At 40.9% G+C, this 24,557-nt stretch overlaps 3 protein-coding genes across 4 annotated transcripts in view; all 3 read right to left on the bottom strand.

Annotated features, from left to right (window-relative positions):
- The window catches only part of LOC131796265 (protein mono-ADP-ribosyltransferase PARP14-like), a 26,645-nt gene extending 23,957 nt beyond the window's left edge, over nt 1-2,688 (bottom strand). Inside the window, exons 1-2 of the mRNA XM_066166990.1 lie at nt 2,586-2,688; nt 2,186-2,267 (exon numbers count right to left, since the gene is read on the bottom strand). Of these exons, the coding sequence (XP_066023087.1) occupies nt 2,186-2,210 (25 nt within the window). The 5' untranslated portion in view covers nt 2,211-2,267; nt 2,586-2,688. The remainder of the gene's footprint in view (nt 1-2,185; nt 2,268-2,585) is intronic.
- Nucleotides 2,689-4,570: 1,882 nt separating this feature from the next.
- On the bottom strand, nt 4,571-17,031 carry LOC131777481 (protein mono-ADP-ribosyltransferase PARP14-like). Of its 2 annotated transcripts, none has more exons than XM_066167005.1 (9): nt 16,907-17,031; nt 16,448-16,529; nt 13,321-14,682; nt 12,355-12,585; nt 10,266-12,013; nt 9,854-10,027; nt 6,742-8,764; nt 6,158-6,472; nt 4,571-5,626 (listed from the first exon to the last, which is right to left on the bottom strand). In XM_066167005.1, exons 2-9 carry the CDS (start codon nt 16,470-16,472, stop codon nt 5,349-5,351), a joined length of 6,156 nt encoding a protein of 2,051 aa, XP_066023102.1. In that variant the 5' UTR covers nt 16,473-16,529; nt 16,907-17,031; the 3' UTR covers nt 4,571-5,348. The 2 variants fall into 2 exon arrangements, with proteins under 2 accessions (XP_066023102.1, XP_066023103.1); XM_066167006.1 differs by having other exon boundaries at nt 16,451-16,529.
- A 1,144-nt stretch (nt 17,032-18,175) lies between these two features.
- On the bottom strand, nt 18,176-23,905 carry LOC131773189 (uncharacterized). The gene is made up of 3 exons (XM_059089174.2): nt 22,168-23,905; nt 21,320-21,649; nt 18,176-18,468 (listed from the first exon to the last, which is right to left on the bottom strand). The coding sequence occupies exons 1-3, from the start codon at nt 23,903-23,905 to the stop codon at nt 18,176-18,178; spliced, it is 2,361 nt and encodes a 786-aa protein (XP_058945157.2).
- Between the last annotated feature and the right edge of the window lie 652 nt (nt 23,906-24,557).

The raw sequence follows: 24,557 nt of genomic DNA, 5'->3' as shown, positions 1-24,557 counted from the left end.
TTGATGAATTGTACCAAACATTTTTATTTAGGCATTTCTTTAACGGTAGGTTATGTTACAATATTCATGATTTGTAGAGTGTACCGATTATATTTTTATGGATTGGTTTGCTCGATGCCATCTCTGGATGAATGTCTAATTAAAATTAACTATGGAAGATTTTGTGTGGCTCTTAGGAAGCTTTGTCGCCTCATGTGACATCGTGTTTGATTTATATGCAATGTTAGGAGGTGTTTTTATTAAACCACCATTTTTCTACGAAAGATGGGTAAGTTTTTTTTTTTTGGTGGTTTGTTTGCAGTAAATTTCATGGTAAACATCGTGGTGTGTTACTTTCGATGTTAGCAGTTTCAACAGTTGCAAGTGTGTTGCAAGGTGGATTTTGTGTCATGATTGTCTGTTGAGGGAAATTGTTTGGCTGTTTCGAGGGTAATTTTGAGAACACTGGACGAATGGAAATGTTTTCCTGCCTGGAGAAAGTGAGCTTGTGGAGTTTTTTATGTTTGGCCGAGGACGAATTCAAATACCATCGTTAGCATGTTTATTTGATTCTGTTAACTGGAGTGAATGATTTACGGAGGTAAGTTAAAATTACGTGATCTACTGACGTTGAAAATACATCAAGTCGAAGGAACAGTTTTGATCTCGGTCCGCATTTTTGTCAACAAAATAAACTCATACCGCCTAAAAATAATTGTTTCTCGAATATTGGGCGTGTTAAATATTCAAAAATGACATCTCATTTACATCTATATCTACTTTCAGTAAGTTGGTAAAATCTGTACAAGCATCGCACCAACTGACTCGCGTGCAATGTGAGAAGACTATATGAAGGCTTGAAATTGTATTTAGAACGATTTTGATCAAGAAACGGACCAGGAATATTCTACAATAGCGCAAATAACGGTGAAAGCTGATCGCGGAAGAGCGATTGCGTGACGCTCGGTAAGTCGTAAGATGACATGTCATCACATACCAGGCGAAAAAAACACTTTAAATTATCAGTCTGCATTTTGTACCCTCTCTGCAGTCTGCAGTCTACATTTTGTACCTAGCGTACATTTTGTATCCGGTCTGCACCCTGCATTCTGCAATTTGTTCTAACAGGTATCCGTGGCACCAATAAAGTATATTTTTGGTTATAGCTATTCGCCAACACACACAATCGACCACAAAATACCCGTGAGTGATTTAATTGGACATTTTGGTTCCTTTCCGCGTTAGTACTCTTTCCTTTTGTGAAAATGTAGACATCACTTACAATGTTTCAATCAATCCACCCACCCCAACTGAAATAACTCTTGCATGCATAATATGCCTGTGATATATGTAGCGACCTTTTTTTTATTCAAGGCACACGGTTCATTTAACGGTATTGTTTTTTTCCCGCCTATTTTACCTTTTCCGTTGCGACAAAGAATTTTTTTCTGCTTCTAGCTGATTGAAGCAAGCTGAGTCAGAAATATTTATTTCCTGGTGTTGATATCGATTTGTTTGTATAACAGACTGTCTAAAAATGCTGAATTGATGGTGGTTGAATATAATTACACTCGTGTTATGACATCCGGTTTAAGTCGAGTAAATAACATGTGGAATGTCCTTCCGATGAGTAAAGGAAATAAATGTTTTTCGGATTGTGATTTATCAACCAGTAATTTTGAGGACTCTATCATCTCAAGAGGTGTCATTCCTTGACTGTGAAATTTTAGTGAAAGTGTTCATGGATCAGAAGTTTTCAAGTGCAAACAATTGCTTCCGGATGCTTCTACCCTTCGAGATTGCTGTGCTTAATTTTTAGCAAATTTGACAAATCCCGCTCATTGAGGCAACAGGCAACAATTTCTCTTTCACGTTATTTCTTAAACTAAAATCATCATAAAACTTCGAGAAATTCACAAGAATCCGAGAAATGTGCGAAGTCATGATCACAAGCTAGGCGTGAGGCAGTGGTGCGTAATACAACTTCTACGATATGCGAACTAAAAATGTCTCGATCGGTCGCTTTAACGCAGGATTCTACCAGATTACGTTCTAAATCCATTTATCACTAATCTTTACCTAAAACTAGAGGTACAAAATCGACTGTCCAACAATCACGGGTGCAAACGCTCGTATAAGTACACAAGAATATTATCGGTTTGGTTTCAATTTACATTCATTGCACATTGCAATGAAGCATCCTTACCATAATATGAGTATTCGTCATCCATTGTTGATGAGGCACGAGCTTGAAATTTGACCGTGATGACTAGTAGAATTGGCGAATGCTGAAATTAAAAAAAAAATGATCTTTGTAACTGCTTACTCAAAGACTACCGTGCAAATGAAAACAGTAGAAAGTAAGAGTATGATGCAGTTTCAATCGCAAATATTTGAAGTTCGCTATGAATCTTTTTATCAAGGAGCTAACACAAGCAGTCGTATATCACTTCTGAGAGTACTTAAGTAGAATTATTTGCTTGTATTTTCTAGTGCAAAGCTGGAAAATTGTTCCGCTCGCGAGAACTTGTGTTAGCTGATAAATCCCTGAAAATTCTGAGAAATTATTACATCAGGATAATTCATTAGGAATCCAAGAAACTTACCGTCAATCTTTACAGTTTTTCAAGCGAGGATTCCTCTTCCTTTCCCGACAGAAACACTGTCGTAAAATAACTCATTCGTATGCACTGCACTTTTACTTTGAACGGGACAGTAGTTCCGGTTTTCCTGGGAAACCGTGAGGGAAAAAAGAGGCTGGGAACTGGGAGCAAGCCAAATTGGGACTTTCCTTTCCGTGTGTTACGTGTGAATCCAGTTATTTTCAGCGATGTTTTTTAAGACACGGAGAATGAAAAGACTGCATTTTTAAAGTTTACTTCTCTTGTAAAAAGAAAATTAAATAAATGTGAGCGAAATGGGTAACCCTCATCACGAGAAGAAAATTGGCACGGTAGGAGCTAAAACTGCTTGCGTGATCTAGAAATGTTTCGCTGGTCAAACCAAGATTCTTACCTAGCGTAATTGTAAGTTGTCGTGGTCGTTTTCTTATATAATTTCGAATAAACCTTTGGATATTTCGTTCATACGTCGCCAAATTTTGCTGACTATCTCTGTCACGCCACTCTGTTCACCCTGGACAAGAATGACACCTGCACACGTGATCAACAACTTCACGTCAGTAAACTCGGCGAATCTCTTGAGTTTGATGAGCTGTCTTTTAAAGAGCTTAACAACATCTTTGTGTTCGATCTTTTGAATTGTGAAGGCGTCTGCGAGACCTTTTCCAAGTCTTTCTTTTTTAACAGCGAGTTGTATGTTTATTTTGTTTGCGGATCTGGACCAAAATAATGTGCCAAACGGGGCTTCTTTGCAGGTGACTCTCCGGTTTGCACAGGAGGAGGAGTTGAAACCAGTCTTTTCGCCGCTTCTCAATGGACCTGACTTGTGGCAATCGATACTTATGTGAGAACTTCAACTTTTGGTATCTGGATGGCTCTTCTGAGAAAAGATAATCGGAAAGTCAAAAACAATAGTCAGGAACATCGTACAAAAGGGATCAAGAAGCACATAGCATTTAACACAACATAAAGTCGAGTATGCCTGGAAGCTAACGAAGTACACAGAGTCGAGGCTCGAACTTTGCGTGTGAAATAGTTTGCAAAAAACGAATGTGGTCTTTTTAACTTTAGTTCTTGCAACTTCTCGTCATAAAGGCCTTCTTCGCAGCCGCTCTTTTGAGACATTTCTAAAATAATGAAAAACGATGAAAAACTTGGAGAGGAATATTCTATTGCCGTTTACTCCGCGCGCAAGATTTCAAATGTAACTTTTGCACAGTCTTGGGTTTGACCGTGTATGAACCATCGCCCTCGCGATGGCCAGAAAAACCATACGGCAAATGACACAAGATTTACTTTGTTACACGTGCTCTTGCTCCGGTTGGCTTGCTGACAAGGTGGGAGGGTATCAAAAGTTGGAAAAAGACTAAACAGTCCCCTTACAAAGCGATTATTAAATAAATATTTAGAGATTTCGCTTATAATTGCAGAATCGGTCACAATAGTATTATTACTACAGAGGTAAATCATTACACGATATCAAACTACAAATGCACTTATCCTTGTTTTGAAAATGGTGGATGAATGACCTAATGTTATTCGCCTGTATTTATATGTGAAAAGCTGATTTCTCTTGAGGCAGGCAGAAACAGATGGGGACAGCCTCAAAGCCGAGAAGGAATAAGATGGGAGGTGTGAATGGGAAATCAAAAGATTCCCTTCCTTTGCAAGCTAGTATTACAAAGTGTCAATTGCGGACAATGAGCCCTTCAGTTTTGGCGCGAAAATATTCGTGACAAGTGATGCCACTTGCTTGTCACGCAACATTCATGGTCGCACGGTCTCTCTACAAAAGCAAGGATTACTCTACTCAGAAGACTTACACTGCGATTATAGAAATTTTGATAGGAATTTCCTTGTCTGAGTGTTCTTATCTGCTGGTAGGACTTCCTCTCCCTCACTCGTTCATACCGAAAAACGTAAGATATTGCCACAGAACCACTAGTTGAAGACGAAAAAAAACTAACACGTTAATTTTTCCTTCTATATTTTATTTCAGTAAATAAACCTATTCGTGAAACACGTGGGTAATACTATGCCACACTTTCTGACCGAGCTTTTGGCTGCCAACTAAATAATAAATGCTTCTCTAAGTTTTCTTTTCAGTAAATCTTTTACATCATAAATCAAATGTCATCTTAGCGACGTCACTGTCATTTCTCAAAAAGGTACGTATATTTTTCGAAATTCTCTTCTTTCGCCAGTTTTATTTTTGGTAGAAAATTGATGTAACAAAATATTGTTTGTCAGTCTGGCGGTAAAAAGGAAAATACCGTTTTGAGAACAGCAGAACTCTTTTCTTTTCCAAGAGAGAAAACGGGGCAAGCGCGAGGTAAACGCGTGGGGCGAGGAACACGACTATGTCGTGGTCCCCGCGCATGTCTCGCGTTTCCCTACGCTCGCCCGAGAAACGTAAAAAATGACAACTGCTGCCTGTAGGCTAGTGGTAACTCCACTGTTGAGATAAAAAAGCGTTCAGCTGAATTTTACTGTTTGGCATTACAAGGACCCTCTAGCTCCAAGGATATAATCATACAATTTATAGGATAAAGAATAAGCTTTGAGTTGAGACTGTAAAGAATGCTATTGAGAAACTTTAACCAATATCTATATGATGTTCCCTACACTGTGAAGGAGAACGATTTTCTGCAATTCATATAGCTGATAAACTAAGTTGAACTATAAAGCATTTCAAGCTTTTTCGGCCTTTAACTCTGCTGTTTTCTAAGTAAAAGGTCCATGTGGTCTTCAAAAGGTTATAAGGTATTCAGGATAACACTGATTATCAAAGAAAACAACAAAGATGCTGGGGCTTAATTGGTTATTTACCACAGAATCGTAAAGAATTTCAGGTTTTGATGGGTTTTTTGGTGGAGGCACAATCATTGAAGGATTTCCAACACAATACTGCCCCACGAGAACCTTGGCAAGATACATGTGGCGCCCTCCATAACCACCACCCCCAGCGTATCCAACAGAGTATTGAGCGTCTCTAGCAAAATAAACACCACGTCCATAAGCCGTGCCTGAAAAAAAAAAGAATGCTCAATTTAGAGAAAAATATAAAAAAAACATACATTCAGTGACGTTTTTGTTATAAAAGAGGCAATTGTATTATTCTTCCGTTATTACAGCTTTTATTACCAATTTTTGGCTCCAAAGAGTGATTTGGCCTGAGCTCATGCAACGTCTGGGTCACTTGTTAGGACAGGTGGACAAATATATGAATAGAATTGTGGCCAAAACACTATTAGTCTCACCAAAAAATTGCTTTAACTTGTTAAGAGCAATCGCTCAAAAATGTTGCGTCAATGCTCTTTTTTAACACACGAAGCTTTCGAAATGAATGATCCTTGCAGGATGTGGAAGATGTGCCAGATATTAACCACGTGAAAACCCTGCTCATCATAGAGTCTGTAGCTCAATAGTAGAGCGTTGAACAAGGAAATCTGAAGATCTGAGGTTCGATTCCTCACAAGTACTTGAAATTTTTCCTTAATCCCACCCCGTAGCTAGACGAGAAAACTTCTCCTCTATTTAAAGTTAAACTGACTTACCATGAGCCCCACAGAAGCTCCTGTTGAATCCTTGTGTGTTGATATGGTTGATATTTTTAGCATCAGTTCCATGAAACAGCTGTCTTTCACTATTTCCTCTCGTATCTTTATCCATTTTCTGTTTTCGTACCATGTAAGACTGATACAGATGAGGATTCTGTACGCGTTCAATCCTCTGAATATTTAACGCTCCGGCCGTGGCTTGAAACTTACGTACCACATCTTGATACTCAGGGGAGCTTGGGTGCAATTGTACTTTATGTACAGTGGAGTCATGGCTGGGCATTGGTGTCCAGTGCTTTGGCAGAGCAATTCCTACAGAAAGGACCAAAACATTAGAATGTTGAAATGAAAACCCATCGACTGAAGTTAAATTTCAACATCCAAGAACATATTCAAGGTAAGACACATTCAAGATTATCAAGAAAGCTCAGTGGAGACATTTAAGGACAGCTTTTCTGAATATCCCCTTCCTGTATTAAATGTTTATTACCTTAAACGTCCTCTGGGACATGAAATAGCTCTCAGTCCTTTCTTAAAGCTTATCGAAACATCCTCTTCAAAAGAAATGCATAGCAACTAACCTTCATCAGCACCCTTCACCTTTCTTTTCAGTGTTATTTGTTCACCAGACGTTTGTCCACGTCCAGAGTTTCTCTTCAAGTCGATAACAAACTTGTCTCCTCGTAGAGAAACTTGCACTGTGTGCTCGTCTTTGCTGTGGGCCAACTCAATCCTGGCATTTGCTTTCGGAGCGAACGCCATTTGTATGCCTTGTATTTCATAGCTCCACTCTATGTTCTTTGAAACCAACTTCGCTTGTTCTTCCTCCTGCTTCTTCTTCGTCCTCTCATTGATCTCTTTCCAGATCTCCCCGACTATTCCAGAAACTTCGGTTGGTCCACCACGAACGAAAATGCGATCAACGTCATCCTCAATTTCAATTTTGACGTCACGGTCTTTAGCCTTTTTTCTCAGGATATCTTTCTGCTTATCGGAAAGCTGACTGACGATTTCATTTTCGACTTTTTCCGTTGTACAAGCGTCAGAGAAACCTTTCTTCAAGGATTCCACGGCTTTTCCCACGCTCACCTTGTCTTTGCCGATCACAGAAATTCTTATAGAATGTTCATCACTTTGGCCTGGTGCCTGCCTATGTCCGCGTCTTCGGGTTTGCCTGGCTACTGCATCCTCTGAGTCACTGTCTTCTTCAATACCTTGCACCAGTTGTTTCTTCTGCTCTTGTAGAAACTCCTGCATCATAGATGCCTGGAACACGACCACTCTTACTTTTTGAATATTTTTACAGCGGGCACTGAATGCATTTAGTGCTTTGAACGTCAGTTGGGCTGAGTCCGCTCCGTTCAAGCCGTATCCTCCTGTGCCAACACACGGAATTGAGATAGCTTGAAAGTTATTGGCGTCCGCAACGCGAAGACCCTCCTCCAAACATTGCTGGAGATGTTGCTTATCTGAGGAGCCTGGAATTATGTGAATAATATGAGGTACTTGTAAACTACCTCCGCTTGTCATTATCGCTGTTCCAGGAGGTTGCTTTCCCAATTGGTTGCATTCTTGTTGCACTTGTGGACCACTCTGTCTTGCTATGGCTTTGCTTAGGTCTCCGGCGTTATTCATGTTCATGTCCGTGCTGTTGATATTCATGATAGCGTCAGTGCTGCTCTCTTGCGTCAAATCACCATTTATCACCTCGATACTGAAAGGGCTAGTTAAGGTCATGCGCTGAGCCACACCTACTTGTGGAGAAAACGAGTGCCTCTGATGTTCTTGCTGAAATGCCGATAACATTGGAGACTCGAAGATTACGATCCTGACCTTGCGGACACTACGGAAGCTTCCACTAAAGTTTGTCAGGGCCTTAAATATCAGACTGGCCGAGTCCACTGCAGAAACATGGAATGCACCGGTACCAACTGCAGGAATCGAAATGGATCCAAGACTATGCGTCTCTGCCAGCCGAAGACATCTTTCAACACACTGCTGAAGGTGGTCTTTATTATTGGTGTCTGGAATTAAGTGAATAATTTTCTGCGTAGGGAGATTTCCACTGCTGGTGATCAATGCGGTTCCACCTGATTGTTGTCCGAACTGCTTCAACTCAGTCTCAACCTGTGGCCCGGCTAGCTGTTTCACTGTCTGGCTCAACTTTCCAGCACTGTCCATATTCAAGTCCTTACTTGTTATATTCACTATGGCATCCGTAGTTTCCTGGCACAAGTCGCCCTGCAAGACTTCAATGCTTACACCCAATGTCCCCACTGTTTTCTTCCATCCAAAGAAGGAACGTATTCCTCTAGTTAAAGTCGTGAAGGCAGGGAGGCTAGTTTGCTTGGGCTGTAGTTTGTCCATCTCTTGTTTGAAGGCGGTAGTTAATGCTTGATCTTGGTTAAACACGACAAATCGGATGTCCCGTAAATTAGAACCAGGGTTGGTTTTGCAGAAATTGACTGTTTCATCCAACATGATTCTCGAGGCTGCATCACGTGGGAAGTGTAGGTTTCCAGTCCCAATGACAGGAAATGCAATGGAGTTCGCTCCAAGCGTTTCGCCTGTTTGCAGACACTTTTGAACGATGGCCCTTAGCGTCTACAAAAGATGAAATAGAAGTTGTTGACAATCATTTCATTCTTATGTGATCTCAATAGCAACTCTCCACACTGTCTTCTGTTCATTTTTTTTGAGTTTGGCACTTAAAATTTGGCGTTAAGTCATGCAATATCCCCTTATTGATATATTTTCCTTCTTCCCGTCACCTTTCCGGTTGATAATGGATTGATAAAGGGAGGAGAAAAAAACTGACTGGTCCTTAAAGTAAAAAGGTTAAAAAACTGAATCCCTTTCAAGCTATTTTTAGACTTCCTGAAATCTGTTTTCAAGAGATCAAAGTTATCTGAAACTTGAATTTTATTAACATTTTTCAGAGGATATTAAGAGGGCGCCATGTAGGATGTTCACACCAGTAGTAATTTCCTTACAGGATCAGCATCGAGGATGTTTGAATTATAACCTCACGGAAATTACCTATGGGCCTAATTAATTCTTTTCTAGTGGTGAAAATTTCACAGCTCAATTTTTTTTTCTAGTAAGATATTTGCTCTTACTAATTCTACAAAATTTCTGATTAGGATTTTCGTATGATATTAGAAATTGAAAGTTACCCAAACTTCCAACACCTTTGTTTAGAAGCCTGGCATATTAACTCCGCCGACGCTCCTCTAAATCGTAATGATGGCGGCTTACCTCCTGACGCCCATTTACACCTCGTTAGAAAAAAGGCAGCTAATTAGTGAGCGTATAAAAGGACCTCTGGTTGCAGCGTTTAGATCACCCCTGATGAAGACACTAGACAGGAGTGTCGAAATATTGGGTCTATGAATTGTAACTTCTCGGTTACATTCATTAAATCTTTAAACGAGAGTAGCATCAAACCATGTCTGACATGACGGAATGTTTGGCGATAATCTACATCGGAAATAACATCAAATCGAGCCTAAACAGTCTTCAGTTGCTGTATCCTACAAGAGAATGGATAGGATTCGCCAGTCGGGCATCCGATATCGTTTAGGCTTTCGTCAAATCTAAACAACAAGTATTCTTCGATGTATTTTAGAAAGGTCCTTTCCTTCGAAAGTGAACTAATACTTGATTAACTACGTAAACTTCATTGTTTCTTACCGGCTCCCCTCCACCGTTGTTCCACTTACAACAGTTAGTGTGAATCACGTGACTGACAGAGGAAAAACCACCAGAGACAGTGATGTCACCAACGTTGGGGGTTGCGGCCTGAGGACCACCGGAATTCATGATTGCTTTATCGCATGCTCCTTGAGAACTGACAAGTACGTCAGCCTGAAATACACAACCAAAAGAATATTGTCAGTGCTTCATTAACATCTTCAATATGGTGGACTGTTGTCGTTATCAGACTTGGCACTCTTAATAGGCGAGGCGTTAAATAATGTAACCACACTCAATGAGCTGATGAGAGCTAAGTGAAGAACTAAAATCCATAAATATACCAACAAAATCCTCTAAGGTATTTTCATGGGATATTCTCCTGGTGTGAAGAAATCAGTGTCAATCCTACCTTCTCAGCCTCTATATTTCCAGGTTTCCACGACACTCTGTGTCTTTGGGCTATTACCAGGGTACACGAGTCAGTTCCAGCAGTGGTAGCGTGGTCATCCACAGCATCATCTTCACTGTCGCCTGAAGAAGTAGAGGCGTCGGATACAGATTCGACGCGCAACTCCTCGTCCCTTCCTCCTCGGCCTAAATTTTTCTGGACTTTTATGGCACAGTCTTTATCTTTTTCCACTGATTTTACCAGCTGATCTCCTTTTCCACTGTCAAAGTATTTTCGAAGGCCTGGCTGTTTCACTTCAAAGGTTTTGAACTCAGTGGAATCCATCAGAGCATCGAGCTTCTTTCCTACACGTTTCAAACCCTCTCTGTTTCCAGAAATGACAAAATCATCATCGTCTTTTCCCTTTTTAATACTCACTACAAAATCTTTTAGTTGATTCTCTATGGTGCGTAGATCTTCTTGACGTAGCTCAAGAAGATACCTTCGCATAATATCAGACGTGCACACAAAACTTTCCTCCCTGATGCAATTGTTTTCAAGAAAGGTATTTAACTTCTTTATCACTTCGGTCACGTCATCACGAAACCCAGCTACGTATGTATCGTTCCAGTTGTCCCTCCGGACACGGACAGCCGTTTGGTTCATCTCGCCACACAACCTCAGCCATTCAGATGACTTCAACAAATGCTTGCTTTTCTCGTCCACTTGAACTTTCTCTTCCACCGTCAACTTGTTCACGAGCCCCGCCGCGTTGTTTGCATGCGCTGCTGATGATCCCACTATGGTGGCGTCTTTCTCAATAAAGAACACTGCTTCCACGTTGTTTCTTTCCAACTCACATTTGACAGTCTGAAGCTCCTCATCTGAGTTTAAAATCTCCAGGATGCTGACAGATAAAGTTAGTTTCTTCTCAACCATGTCAGCCATTTGTTTGTAGAACTTCATGGTTGCCTCAGTGAATTGTGGCTGGGGACCTTCGAAATATATTTCTTCACCTTCAGTATTAATCTTGATCTCCAGCTCCTTGTTCTTTTCTTGGAGTTTCTCGGCAAATTTTATCTTCTTCAGCAAAATTAGGCGCTTCTCAGGAACATTTGGAATTTTCTTCTTTAGGTAAGTTTTTCTGGTCTCCTCGCGGTATATTTCTTCCAACTTTGACTTCACCTTATCCTCGTTACTTTTCACGTTTGTTCCTAGTGAAACGATCCTAGCAATATTTGAATCAGGAATAGTCTTGATCAGCGGGGGATCAACTCCTAAGCAGATGCGAATGCTGGGAACTTTTGCTACAACGGCTTCCCAGAAATCCTTGTTGACCTGCACATCGCACTTCGCAAACTTGCCGAGGTAATTTTGTACTTGGTCAATGCATTCAGATTGCCATGAATCACTGTCATCTTCCCCACGGTACACTATTACAGCCATTTTGCTGTTAGGTTTCCAGGTGATTTCGCTCTTTTTTCCAGACAGTGAATTGTTCAGTTCAGCTTGGAATCCTGTAGACGTGACGTATTCCATAACATCGGGATCTACAGCTATGTGCAGCTGTTGTGCTTTGGCATCAGGTTTCTGGCTCACTCGAGATTCACTGGCCGCGGTTGCAGTAGCTCCTAAGTCACCGGAATCCTCCGCTCCATCAACGTCTTCGTCTTCGTCTTCTAGAAACTCTCGGTAAGCTCTAATAGACAGCTGGGTTTGTTCAATCTCATAAGGTTTCTCTTCATGTCTGGTTAACACTCTTTCCATATCTATTGATTAAAGCAACTAGGTGTCAGGAATTTCCTTGAGGAAGTTGTTTATCGTTTCACAACACTTCACGACACTTTAATTTGAGAGAGAGACGCACAGAGTAAGGACGATGGGGTTGTTGGGGCGGAGTAGATCAATCAATCAATCAATCAGTCAGTCAAACAATCGATCAATTCACGATCTAAATACTAATTCATCCCTCCTTAAGTCTAATGTGTAACTCAAGTCTTAAATCGGGGCAATCAATATTTGCTACGTATGTTCGAGGATCAGATGTCGATTATTCGTGCCTGAGGGAATTACACTATACTTATATTTTAGAGATCAGTGACCTACAAACCTTTTGCGTCTTGAAACACAACCACAGCTTGACTACTTTTAGGAACATGGTGAACCTTCTCCACAGGACCCCCACCATTTCGACGACTCTCAAAGTACAGTTCAATAAAATCATGGGTAATGTCTGAAAACCCAGTGACAAGGATGCTTTTGCAAACCGGGACTTGTTCGATAGAAACCTTTGCACCATCCAGACCTCTCTCCTCGCATTTGGTCTTTATTTTCGTGAAATCTAAAAGATAATAGATCACATTCTCAAAAACGTTTTGTCTCGTGTGATCTCCACTTTTAGAGTGTTCCTGAAAGGAACAACACTCAATGAATTACATGTACAGTTCACAAATAAATTGATTACTTGATCTGGATTATTTTGATAGTTTGGAGGAGAAAATCGAAATGTCTTTTAATGGTGAGACACCAAAAATAAGGCATCTTAACTCTTCAGGTACTAGTTAAGCATACAACAATCTTAATCAATGAAAAGTTAATTTCATATAATTTGAAGGTAAGTTCATTTCTTAAAACTAAGAGGATGAAACTGAAGTGGCGTGACCTTTCATCCCTGATAAATCGCGAACAGATCCAAGTGCGATATAGAAATTTCTGCTTATTCTCCAATTATCAATTGATTCATACGTCAGCGTGCGTTCATCGAGATATGAAGCACGCGGGGAGTTTGGAGAGCACGAAGGATGCGTAAGAGTTGCTCGAGGCGTTGCCGAGAGCAACTCTAGCTTCTTGAGTGCTCTCTAAACTTCTCAAGTGCTTCATATCTCGATGAACGCACAGCTGATGTATGAACCAATTGTTTTATAACATTTTCAACCCGATGGGAAATTTTTTCTCGAGGAATACGTTTGCTGACGTCATGAGCGTGCTCAATAGCAATATGAAGTACGCTCGCGCAATTGAATTTGATGAGACAAATTTACTAGGCGTGTTATAAATTCAGTTGAAAGGTATGTACCTTTGATTTCATCAGCCATGGTGACCAAGGCTTTTCCATTCTTCAGCATCTGTACGTCTTTGACCTCTTCCCCACCACTCTTTGCCTCAATAAAGTTCACCAGTCCGTCTGGCGAAGTTTTCTCACTAAGCCCTCGAATGAGTATTGTATTTCTTTCAAATTGAGACTGATCAGCAGGACGGGGGGCCGGGGTTTTACTGCTGACAAGCTCCCTTTCTTGAGAATCTCTTCCTTTTCCACCTAGTTGTTTCAGTTTTCTTGGCATGAACTGAGAGTAATCTTTAGCATCTGAAAACTGATCGCTCTCCTGAAAATCTCCTGGAACTTGATGTTGCTCCTGGAAATTGCCACCCCGTCCCCCACCTCGTCCCTTACCCTTTGGCTTCGGTTTTGGTTTTGGTAGACGCCCTCGACCGCTTTGACCTCCACGTCCCAATTCAGGTTGAAAATTGCCTCCATCACCAGAGCGCCATTCCTGAGATCCATAAAGCGAATTATCTCGATGTCCTGCGATTGGGTTCGGACGAAAGCCACCTCTTTGTCCTCGTTGGTTTCCACGTCCTCTCTGCGACGGAAAGGCGTTTTGATGACCAGACCACTGTCCTTGAGGGGCATAAAATTGATCATCTCTAGACACTTGGGTCTTGTTTGGACCCTGGAAAAACCCACCTCTGGGTCCCCTTTGCGGTCCTCCTCTTGTCATGCCTCTTTGCCTTGTGTTGTTACCTCGACAAGCTTGGCTCCCCTCATTTTGATCAGACTTATCGCTATCACAACTATTTCTTATTTCACCTTGTCGTTCTGCATCGCCATGTTGCCCTTGCGTCTGATTTTTTTTTCTGGGTTTTCTTCTCTTTTTCTTCCCTCTATTACTTTCCTGTTCAGGGCCTCCGGAAGATTTGTCCTCTGCCACCCAAGCTTGCTTAATAGGACCGTGTGTCTGAGGATTTTCAAATTTTCCTTCAGGTTTCGTAATCAATGGTTTTCCTTCAGCTGGATTTTTAAAAAGGTCCGCAGGATTCTCCATATCTTGAAACTCTTGAAGCTTCTCACTGGCTTTTTCGATATTTCCTTTCACGTCATCTCGACGGAGAATTCTTTTGATAAGAACTGGTGGCAAACAACTGAATATCTCTTGCAGTTGTTTTGATTTTCGTTCAAATTCTTCTGGGTCCTCTTCTTCCTCTTCCTGCTCTTCTTTCTCGTTCTTGTTGACAGCAAATGAAAAACCCAATTCCTTGTCAATATTCTCTTCAACTGTTTCACTAACTCCGCCATCTTCTTTGTCAACAAAGTCACTGACATTAAAAAAACCAAGATCTTCATTCCCTTCTTCTTCTTCTTCATAATCGTCGTCGTCGTCTGTGAATGAAAAAGTGAGGGACCAGTTAGTTTTTTATCAATGGTGGCCCTGTAATACATGTTATACCTCTCAAAGTCAACTAACAAAAAAAAAAAAGAAATACAGCTGATTTACGAGCGCCTCAAAAGTCAGTGAAGGTGATGATACAGGACTCTCTCCTCTCTCTCCCCCACTGGAAATTTCTTCCTACCACCCTGCGTTTCAAATGTCGCTGTAGCTTTTTCCACCAAAACCGCACACGATCTGCCTACAGTGAGGGTCTGAATGCCTCTGAACATATAATAAAACGTTTCATTACACTACAAAATTCAACGTAACAGTCTTGGAGTTAGAGAGACGAAACTCCTTTTTGTGAGGAGGAAACCAACGACAGAAGTAGTGTGTGATAAATTATGCCGGTGTAATTTGGGGCATAATGCTACAGTTGGAGCATCAAACATAATGCCTGTATAATGATTAAAACTAATTAACAATTCCCTTGATTTTACAGTTTAACAAGAAATTAATTCTGTCGCCATAGAGTCAACAGTGATCCTGCTTTTCTTGTTAAACTTTAGGAATTTTATCCAGTAACTTGTCGTGATCTGAACTAAGCCTTTTACTCTCAGTAAGTTTTACCTGTTGGTGATAGGAATGGAAGGGAGGCTGAGGGGCTCTTAAAAGCTAACAATTATTACGAATTATTGAACTGAGCATAATGGAAACAAATTACCTTAATGCCATTTTGTTTTCAAGGGTGACACTCAAAAGTATAATGCTCAAATATTTTAGCATAATTTATCTGATCCTAGATTAAAGTAGAACACAACCACTCGTGGGCATTTCATTCCGAGATTAAAAGACTGAAGATATCTTGATATGCCTGAATAAAAAATAACAGCATCTCCAAGTGTCTGCTTCATTTTATTTAGCGAGCTTTTTTTAAAATCATACGGTGCATTTGTCTGGTATTATTTTTCCCGATTATTTTACATTTCTCTGTTGCGGGCAAGAATTTTTGCTGCTTCTAGCTGATTGAAGCAAGCTCAGACAGTAATATTTATGTCCTGGTGTTGATTCGATTTGTTTGTGTCACAGACTGTCTGAAAATGCTGAATTGATAGTGAGTGACATTAGATAGTCTCGTGTGATAGGACTTCCGGTTTAAATCGAGCAAATAACATGGGGAATGTCCCTCCGATGAGCAAGGGAAAAAAAAGTTTTTCGACGCTGACCTAAAGATTTATGATTTATCAACCTGTAACTTTGAGGATTCTATCATCTCAAGAGACGTAATTCCTTAATTGTGAAGTTTTTTTGATGCCCTGTTTCCCGAAAGTGTGCTTGCATCAGAAATTTACTAGTACAAACAATTGCTTCAGGATGCTTTGACCCTTCGAGATTACTGCGCTTAATTTTCAGCAAATTTCTCAAATCGCGGGCATTTAGGCAATAAGCAACAAATGCACCTTTCACGTTATTTCTTGAACTAAACTTAGGATAAAAACTCGAGAAATTTGCGAAGTCATGAACACGAGCCCAAGTGCAGTGGTGCGTTAATAATAAACACCTACGATATCTGCAATATGGGAGCCAAAAATGTCTCGATCGGTCGCTTTAACGCAGGATTCTACTAGATTAAGTTCTCAATCCATTTACCAAAAATCTTATACCTAAAACTAGCGGTAAAAATTTACTGTCGAACAATTATGAGAGCAAACGATCTTATAAGTACACTAGAATATTATCTGTTTGGTTTCTATTTACATTCATAGCAAACCTTACCGTAATATGAATATTCGTCCTCCATTGTTGATGAGGCACGAGCTTGAAACTTGTCTTTGATAACTTGTAGAACTAGCGAATGCTGAAATGGAAAAAAAGGTCTTTGTCACTGCTTACTCAAAGACTACAGTGAAAATGACAACAGTAGAAAGTAAGAGTATATTGCAGTTTCAAACGCAAATATCTTAAGTTTGCTATGAATTACAGAAGGCAGCTTCATCTCTAAAGCTGTAAAAGATTTTGTCTCTTTATCAAGTAGTTAACACTAGAAGTCGTAGATAACTTCTGAGAGTACTTATGGGGAATTAGTTGCTTGTATTTTCTAGTACAAAGCCAGAAAATTGTTCCGCTCGCGAGAACTTGTGTTAGTTGATAAATCCCTGAGAATTCTGAGAAATTATCGATGCGTTCGATCACGGATTACACCAGGATAATTCACAAGGAATCCAGAAAACTCACCGTCAATCTTTACAATTTTTCAAGCGAGGATTCCTCTTCCTTTCCCGACAGAAACACCGTCATAAAATAACTACTTCGTATGCAGTGCACTTTCACTTTACATGAAGTAACATTCTAGGAATCGTACTTCCGGCTTTCTTGGAAAACCGTGAGGAGAAAAAGAGACTGGGAGCAAACCAAATTGGGACTTCCCTTTCCGGGTGTTACGTGTGAATCCAGTTATTTTCAGCAATGATTTTAAAGACACGGAAAATGACAAAACACCATAATTAAAGTTAGCTTTTCTTATAAACATTAAAAGAGGCACTGTCTCGCAAGACAAACGATTAAACGTTTATTTATCATTATAGCCGGGATGACGACATTTTTGTTGCATGAACAGGTTTTAGTCGAAGATGTTGCGGAAAGCTCGCGCAAGAAAACAATATTTCAACGTTTCGCTGGTCGAACCAAGATTGTTACCCAACATAATTGTAAGTTGACGTGGTCGTTTTCTTATACGATGTAGAAAAAGAGGAAATGATCCTGTTTATTCGAGGCTTCTTATATTTGAAAGTATAAGCTTGAACTTAATTTCCGGGATTATTATTGATGTCAGAGACAATGAATTTTAAAGTGGACTGCTAAGATCTTTTGTTTTGGCTACAACTCATTGCTTTTTTTTTCTTTATTATTACGGCCCCACTGGGGTGGGGGGGGGGAGGGGGGGGGGAGGGGTCTGAATATCTCGTATCCTATTTATTCCTGTGATTTGTATCACATACCAGTTCGAAAGATCCTGTATCTTGTTAATTATTTCCTCAAGTATCCTTAGGGCCTCGTTATTTTTTGTTTTCCATCGCCACATTTGGACAACTCATTGTCCTCGCTAAATTTTATAACTACTCAGTACTCCGACATTGTTTTTATATCACGCATAGTGGAATATTTTCTTTATACTTCCTGACGGTGCGGTAAATCGGCGAAAGCTCAGAATAAAAGGGAAATACAGTAGTGGGAGACCCTCACGGAATCGTTCATTTAATCAGTATGCTGCTGAAAGACAACTTTAAACGTTTACTAAAACTAAAGAGTGTCTTTCAATTAACGGATTTTTAGTATATCATGACATACATTATTTATGTCCTAACTTTCAAATTAAACTGTTCTAGGTAACGTTTTCACATTTCGTACGTTATAAGAAATATAAAGAGTCTACCGGTAAGATTACTCTACTTTGAAAATTAATGAATTCTCTTCAGCAAGACCTCGTTGAATTTTGTCTTATTTTCATCCTGTTTTTCGAAAAGTGATTAAATATTCTGGGTAACACTGACTGTCTTGATACACGACAGTGATTAAAGGGTTAGCCAGATTGTCGACCGTGGAATCAAACAGAATCTCCGGAAACTCAGGATTTACAGGAGGAGGTTTCATCATGCCCTTTTTTCCTAAGCAATATCGACCCACCAATACTCTGGCTAGATACATAAAGCGATGAGGACCAGTACTGGGTCGAGTTGCGTAGTGTATTGAATAGGAGGCGTCCCTGGCAAAGTTGACTCCAGCACCATACATAGCTCCTGCAAAAGAAGAAAATGGGAGTAATAATTTATGTCATTTCTAGTGCGATTTTGAATTGGTATTGAAGGACACGGAACCTTTTGTAAAACTGCTTGTGTGGCGTTATGTAATGTGTCACGTTAGGTCGAGTGTGTGACAAAATCACATGATATGCGAGAAAAGACCTCGTGCAAAATATGTTATCTTTGGTTCTGTACTTTTACAGTGGACCGATATTGTACGATTTTAGGTGCTTACAGCCGGTCAGATTATTTACTGGTTCCAGCACAATAATAGACAATTTGCTGTTTAAAACGGAAAACACTTGTTATGCTTTTGAGTTGAAAGTGCCGACTTCCTGTCGAAAAAAACTTTTCTTTTATCTTTTGCCCATGAAAAGGGTTTAGGACACATGCGTCAAAAATAGTTCAGTTGTTCTCCAATTCTATTTTTTTGTGTGGCCACAAGCCAAAAATGATTTTTGGCCAGACCACCCATGTGGAAAGCGATCACATGTGTAAATTTCACAGATTTTGTCCAGCGCGCTGCGCCTGCAATAATGTAGCTCACGGAATCATATCTCGCGACAAGTTACAAAATGTATTCAGTTCGTTCACAGACAAAATATGAACACTTCAATTGAAATACTTTTCATACCGACGTGATCAAAGGAGACCCTTCTCTTCGACCTTCATTTGTATATTAAAAGTTCACCAATTTGTATGAAAGAATTCTCAATATGCAGGCGTTAATCGGGCTAAAAAAGCATATCAGTGTATAGTTTATACACCAATGATTCTACTCAGCAGAATCGAAGTGAGAACGGAGTTATTTTGTTGTTATCCTTCTGTCTCGAAATCCGCTTATCTGGAGAATCTGCTAACCTGTAAAGTGAGACTGTTGTAACGACCTGCCACTGAAATCGAATAAGGGAATAACATGACTTTTTGAGGGAATATTGTTTATTTGCGCCCGCGTAGTGTCAAATGACACTACGCGGGCGCAAATAAACAATATTCCCTCAAAAAGTCATGTCATTATCATTATTATCAATAAACAAGGCCAAATGATATCAAGAATGCGAGTTTTAATAATACAAGCTAAGTGAATGGCGAATTCAAAGTCACTTCAAATCATCATGTAAGTGTTGATTGAACAAGCTATTAAAGAATCAACTCAGTCCAGTGAACTTATTGAAAATTACCGAAAAAATGCTTAAAATCGTCTATAAATAATAGCTATATATATCATATATATATAAATATATATACATAAATATATATATGTTATTTGCCGGCTGGGAGGTCCGTATGGTGAAAAACTGTGACCGAGGTCTTGAAAATACTGCCCGAGGCCGTAGGCCGAGGGCAGCATTTTCAAGACCGAGGTCAGTTTTTCACCATACGGACCGACCCTTAGCCGGTAAATAACATATTTATTGTTTTTAAACTTGACGAAATTCTTTCCGAAAGAACCCGAATGATTTATGGCCGTAAATACGGCAAGATCTTCCATAAACTGAACAATTTTTGAGTGGGTAAATGGTAGTTAAAATAGAGGTGATGCAAATTTAAGAGAGATGCCTCAGCGAAACATTTTCATTTCCGTAAAGATAAAGGTGATTTAAAAGGCTTCCAAACAAACTTTGAAACATTATTTTTACAAGTATCTGTCACAATCTGACACCTGTCAATTAGAGAGCGCGCAAGAAAAAAAAAAAAGCGTAGGAACATTTGAAAACCAACAGAACCAGTTTGGCAAGGACTGTCACGACAATGTTTTCTTCAAAATCAGTTAATGATCTAACGGAAAGTATTATTCACTCTCATCGACCATTCATTCATGTACGAAGATTTACCTCTGTTCATTAAGTAAACGGCGAGGAAAGTAATTGTGAGTAAATTCAATTTTTTTTATTTGAAGTTGTGAGAGTTTGCTCGTTTGTTTGCTGTAATGGCGTGTTTAACTCTGATCTTTCCTTCACAAAAACTAAATTCGAACGGCACACTCCAACGAGATACAAGGGAATGTAATGCGGCCTTTTCTCAAAAAATTCCTTCAATTTCTGTTGTGCAATTTAAGGTACAAATGTCCAAATTGAACGGAATTGGAAAGACTCACCAGGAGCGTATATTTGTTGTAGAACTTAAATTAAAACTTCGCTCGCTCTTTCACTATGAACAAATTGCTCGAGAAAATTCAGATATTAAATGAATGAAAGTTCCATCGTTCAGTTTAACTGCAACCAAATACCTCACGTTTCAACTTTCTGGGTACTTTTTGTGAAGGATTAAAATTAATTGCAGACGGTTTTTAGGCCGCTTGTCAACCAACGTAATGACACTATTGTTTATACAAATTCATTCTGAAACCAATATTTTTCTGTCAACCAAAGTGATTTGATAGAGAGAAAAGAGAGGATTCATAAGTTATTTATCGGCTTGAGGTAGTAACCGACGTGTTTGCTTAAAAAGACTGCCCAGCCGGAAAACGAGGTATGTTTATGAAAAATGACAACGAAAGTTGGGATGTACTCGGCGACTCACGAAAGCGTTACCGTGGCCCGTGGGCAGAGATAGGAAAATACTGACCGGGTAAAGAACCAATCAGATTGCAAGCTTCGTTACCGTGCCCTCTAAAAAAACAATAAATATAAATATCGTCTATAAATAATATCAGCTGTAGGGCTGATAATGTATTAACAGCCCGCTGTCAGTCTTTTGCGGCCCGCTGAGCGTGTGTTTTGAAGAGGCCGATTTTCTATTTGGCCGCGTATATTGATAATAATAATTATTAAAGCGTGGCTTGATATTATGCGGTTCGTGGTGGTCATTTGAGCCAACCATTTCCTAGTTAGGAAAGAATGCTTACCGTGTGCAGATCCAGAGAATCTCCAGTCGAATCCTGAGTAATTGATTTTCTTTGTGTTGTCAGGAATGGTGCCGTGGAATAATTGTCGCTCGTTGCTTTCTCCCCTGTCAGATTCCATCTTTTGCTTCAGCAACTGATAAGCTTGATACAGATAATAATTTTGTACCCGTTCTATACTCACGATATCAACTGAATGGAGAGTCTCTAAAATTCTATCCATGACTTTCTGGTACTCAGGTGAAGAGCTATCAAGTTTTACCAAGTGAAAACTGATGCCGTTTCCTTCGTTATCGTGTGACATTGGTGTCCAGTTTTCTGGTAAAATGTTTCCTTTGAGATAAAATGCTTTAGTTAAAAAGTGAATCTCCGCTATTATGTGAGATTTCTTAAATGTTGGAAACTGGCTCTTACTTCAACGGAGAGCCTATCTTGAGAAAAAGAAGCTATTAGTTTGACCTCGCCTCTCATCTCATCACGTGATTGTTGCTTAGTTACCACGCAAGAACGTTATTATGGACACAAACCTAGTATGTTACATTAATGGAGGGCTGATTTACACAAACAGGTCTAGATTTCATGAATAACTTTTTTTTTGAGGTCTTGGGCACTATAATCGTCAATTTAAAGGACAAACAAAGACCCTTCCCAAAGTGATAAAGATTTGCAGTTGGATTAAAATAAAATTTACACTACCTGTGGGTTAACTATAAGTTGGGTGAAGTACACCTAGCCAAGACGTGGCTGCACCGAAATGCAACGGCATACAACTGTAAACAATGCGGTAGATTACAGACTCCGCAAATTGACTTTCTTGGCTTTTACATTTTTTAATCGAAAGTTAGTGTTACCTGCTTCCGGCTTGAAATCGATTCCTTGCTTTGCAAATCCTGATGACTTTGGATTTGGTGGCGATGCCTGCCTGCTGGACGGTGAGAGTAAATGAGTTAACTCTTGTGGATGCTCTTGTTTGCTGGATTGTGAAGGTGGTGGAGCTGACTGTAGTTTGGGTGATGATGCTTTCCTGCTGGACTGTGAAAGTGATCGAATTGATTGTGGTTTCAGTGCCACAGGTGGTGGTATTAGTTTGCTAGACTGTGAGGGTGTTGAAGTTGATTCTGTTTTTTGTGGTAGTGCTGGCTTGCTGGACTTTGAAAATGATGGAGTTGATCGTAGTTTCGGAGCAACAGCTGGCGGTTGTGGTGTACCAGTCCTGGTCTGTGACGGTGGCTGAGTTGATCGTGGTTTCGGAGCCACAGGTGGCGGAGGTGGTTTACCGGTCCTGGTCTGTGACGGTGACTGAGTTGATCTTGGTTTCCGAGCAACAGCTGGCGGTTGTGGTGTACCGGTCCTGGTCTGTGACGGTGGCTGAGTTGATCGTGGTTTCGGAGCCACAGGTGGCGGAGGTGGTTTACCGGTCCTGGTCTGTGACGGTGACTGAGTTGATCTTGGTTTCCGAGCAACAGCTGGCGGTTGTGGTGTACCGGTCCTGGTCTGTGACGGTGGCTGAGTTGATCGTGGTTTCGGAGCTACAGGTGGCGGGGGTGGTTTGCCGGTCCTGGTCTGTGACGGTGACTGAGTTGATCTTGGTTTCCGAGCAACAGCTGGCGGTTGTGGTGTACCGGTCCTGGTCTGTGATGGTGGCTGAGTTGATCGTGGTTTCGGAGCTACAGGTGGCGGGGGTGGTTTACCGGTACTGGTCTGTGACGGTGACTGAGTTGATCTTGGTTTCTGAGCAACAGCTGGCGGTTGTGGGGTACCGGTCCTGGTCTGTGACGGTGGCTGAGTTGATCGTGGTTTCGGAGCTACAGGTGGCGGGGGTGGTTTGCCGGTCCTGGTCTGTGACGGTGACTGAGTTGATCTTGGTTTCCGAGCAACAGCTGGCGGTTGTGGTGTACCGGTCCTGGTCTGTGATGGTGGCTGAGTTGATCGTGGTTTCGGAGCTACAGGTGGCGGGGGTGGTTTACCGGTACTGGTCTGTGACGGTGACTGAGTTGATCTTGGTTTCTGAGCAACAGCTGGCGGTTGTGGGGTACCGGTCCTGGTCTGTGACGGTGGCTGAGTTGATCGTGGTTTCGGAGCTACAGGTGGCGGGGGTGGTTTACTGGTCCTGGTCTGTGACGGTGGCTGAGTTGATCTTGGTTTCCGAGCAACAGCTGGCGGTTGTGGTTTACCGGTACTGGTCTGTGACGGTGGCTGAGTTGATCGTGGTTTCGGAGCTACAGGTGGCGGGGGTGGTTTACCGGTCCTGGTCTGTGACGGTGGCTGAGTTGATCGTGGTTTCAGAGCTACAGGGGGCGGTGGTGGTTCACTGGTCCTGGTGTGTGACGGTGACTGAGTTGATCTTGGTTTCCGAGCAACAGCTGGTGGTGGTTTACCGGTCCTGGTCTGTGACGGTGGCTGAGTTGATCGTGGTTTCGGAGCAACAGGAGGCGGTGGTGGTTTACTGGTCTGTGGCGGTGACTGAGTTGATCTTAGTTTCGTTGCAACAGATGGTCTTGGTATGCTGGATTGTGAATGTAATCGAGCGGATTGTGGCTTTGGTGGTGGTGCTGGCTTGCTGGACTGTGACGGTGGCGGTGTTTTCATTGATCGTTCTGAGAGAGTTGATGGTTGTGGTTTTGACCTCTTCCTTTTCCCTGTGAAGTATAATAAAAAAAACTCACTGTCCGTGGAACGAAATGTTGTAATTATGGATCTTCTGCATCCTCAGTTCAGTTAGTAAACGCTGACTACTTAACACTTTACTCCTCTTTTGCGCATTTTCTTGGCATGTCGTCGAATAATACAGCATTTAAAGTTTAAAGTCAGGGCAGTTTCTGCTGCTCTATTTTACCTTCTCTTGTCCAGTTGTTTTCCTTCTGGCTGAGTCCATCCAGGGGGGTACAACTTAACCCCTTTTTCAACTCCTTGTCAGCGGCTGTCGCCGGTAGATTGCGCATCCTGGTATTTTTCTTTGGTTCAAATTGTTGTAAGCACCGAACGGCTGCTGTTAGGTCCCCATTAACTTTATTGTTGCAAAGAATTGCTCGAAAGAGAGGCTTTGGCAAACCTTGGAACTCATCCTTTAGCTTTTTAACCTTATCTTCCAATTCCATTGCTTTATCCCCCAATCTTCCAGTACGCAAGTGGGTGGATTGCTATCCCTGGGTTGCAAATTCGAGCGATATCTAAGTTTGAAAATATATTTTAAAACAGCAAACTTAAATTAGTACTCTATCAAAAAGAACTCATGGTTTTT

Source organism: Pocillopora verrucosa, chromosome 5 (assembly GCF_036669915.1).
Source record: "Pocillopora verrucosa isolate sample1 chromosome 5, ASM3666991v2, whole genome shotgun sequence".
NCBI lineage: Eukaryota > Metazoa > Cnidaria > Anthozoa > Scleractinia > Pocilloporidae > Pocillopora > Pocillopora verrucosa.
The sequence above is the reverse complement of the archived record's forward strand: the minus strand, read 5'-3'. Positions and strand labels throughout refer to the sequence as shown.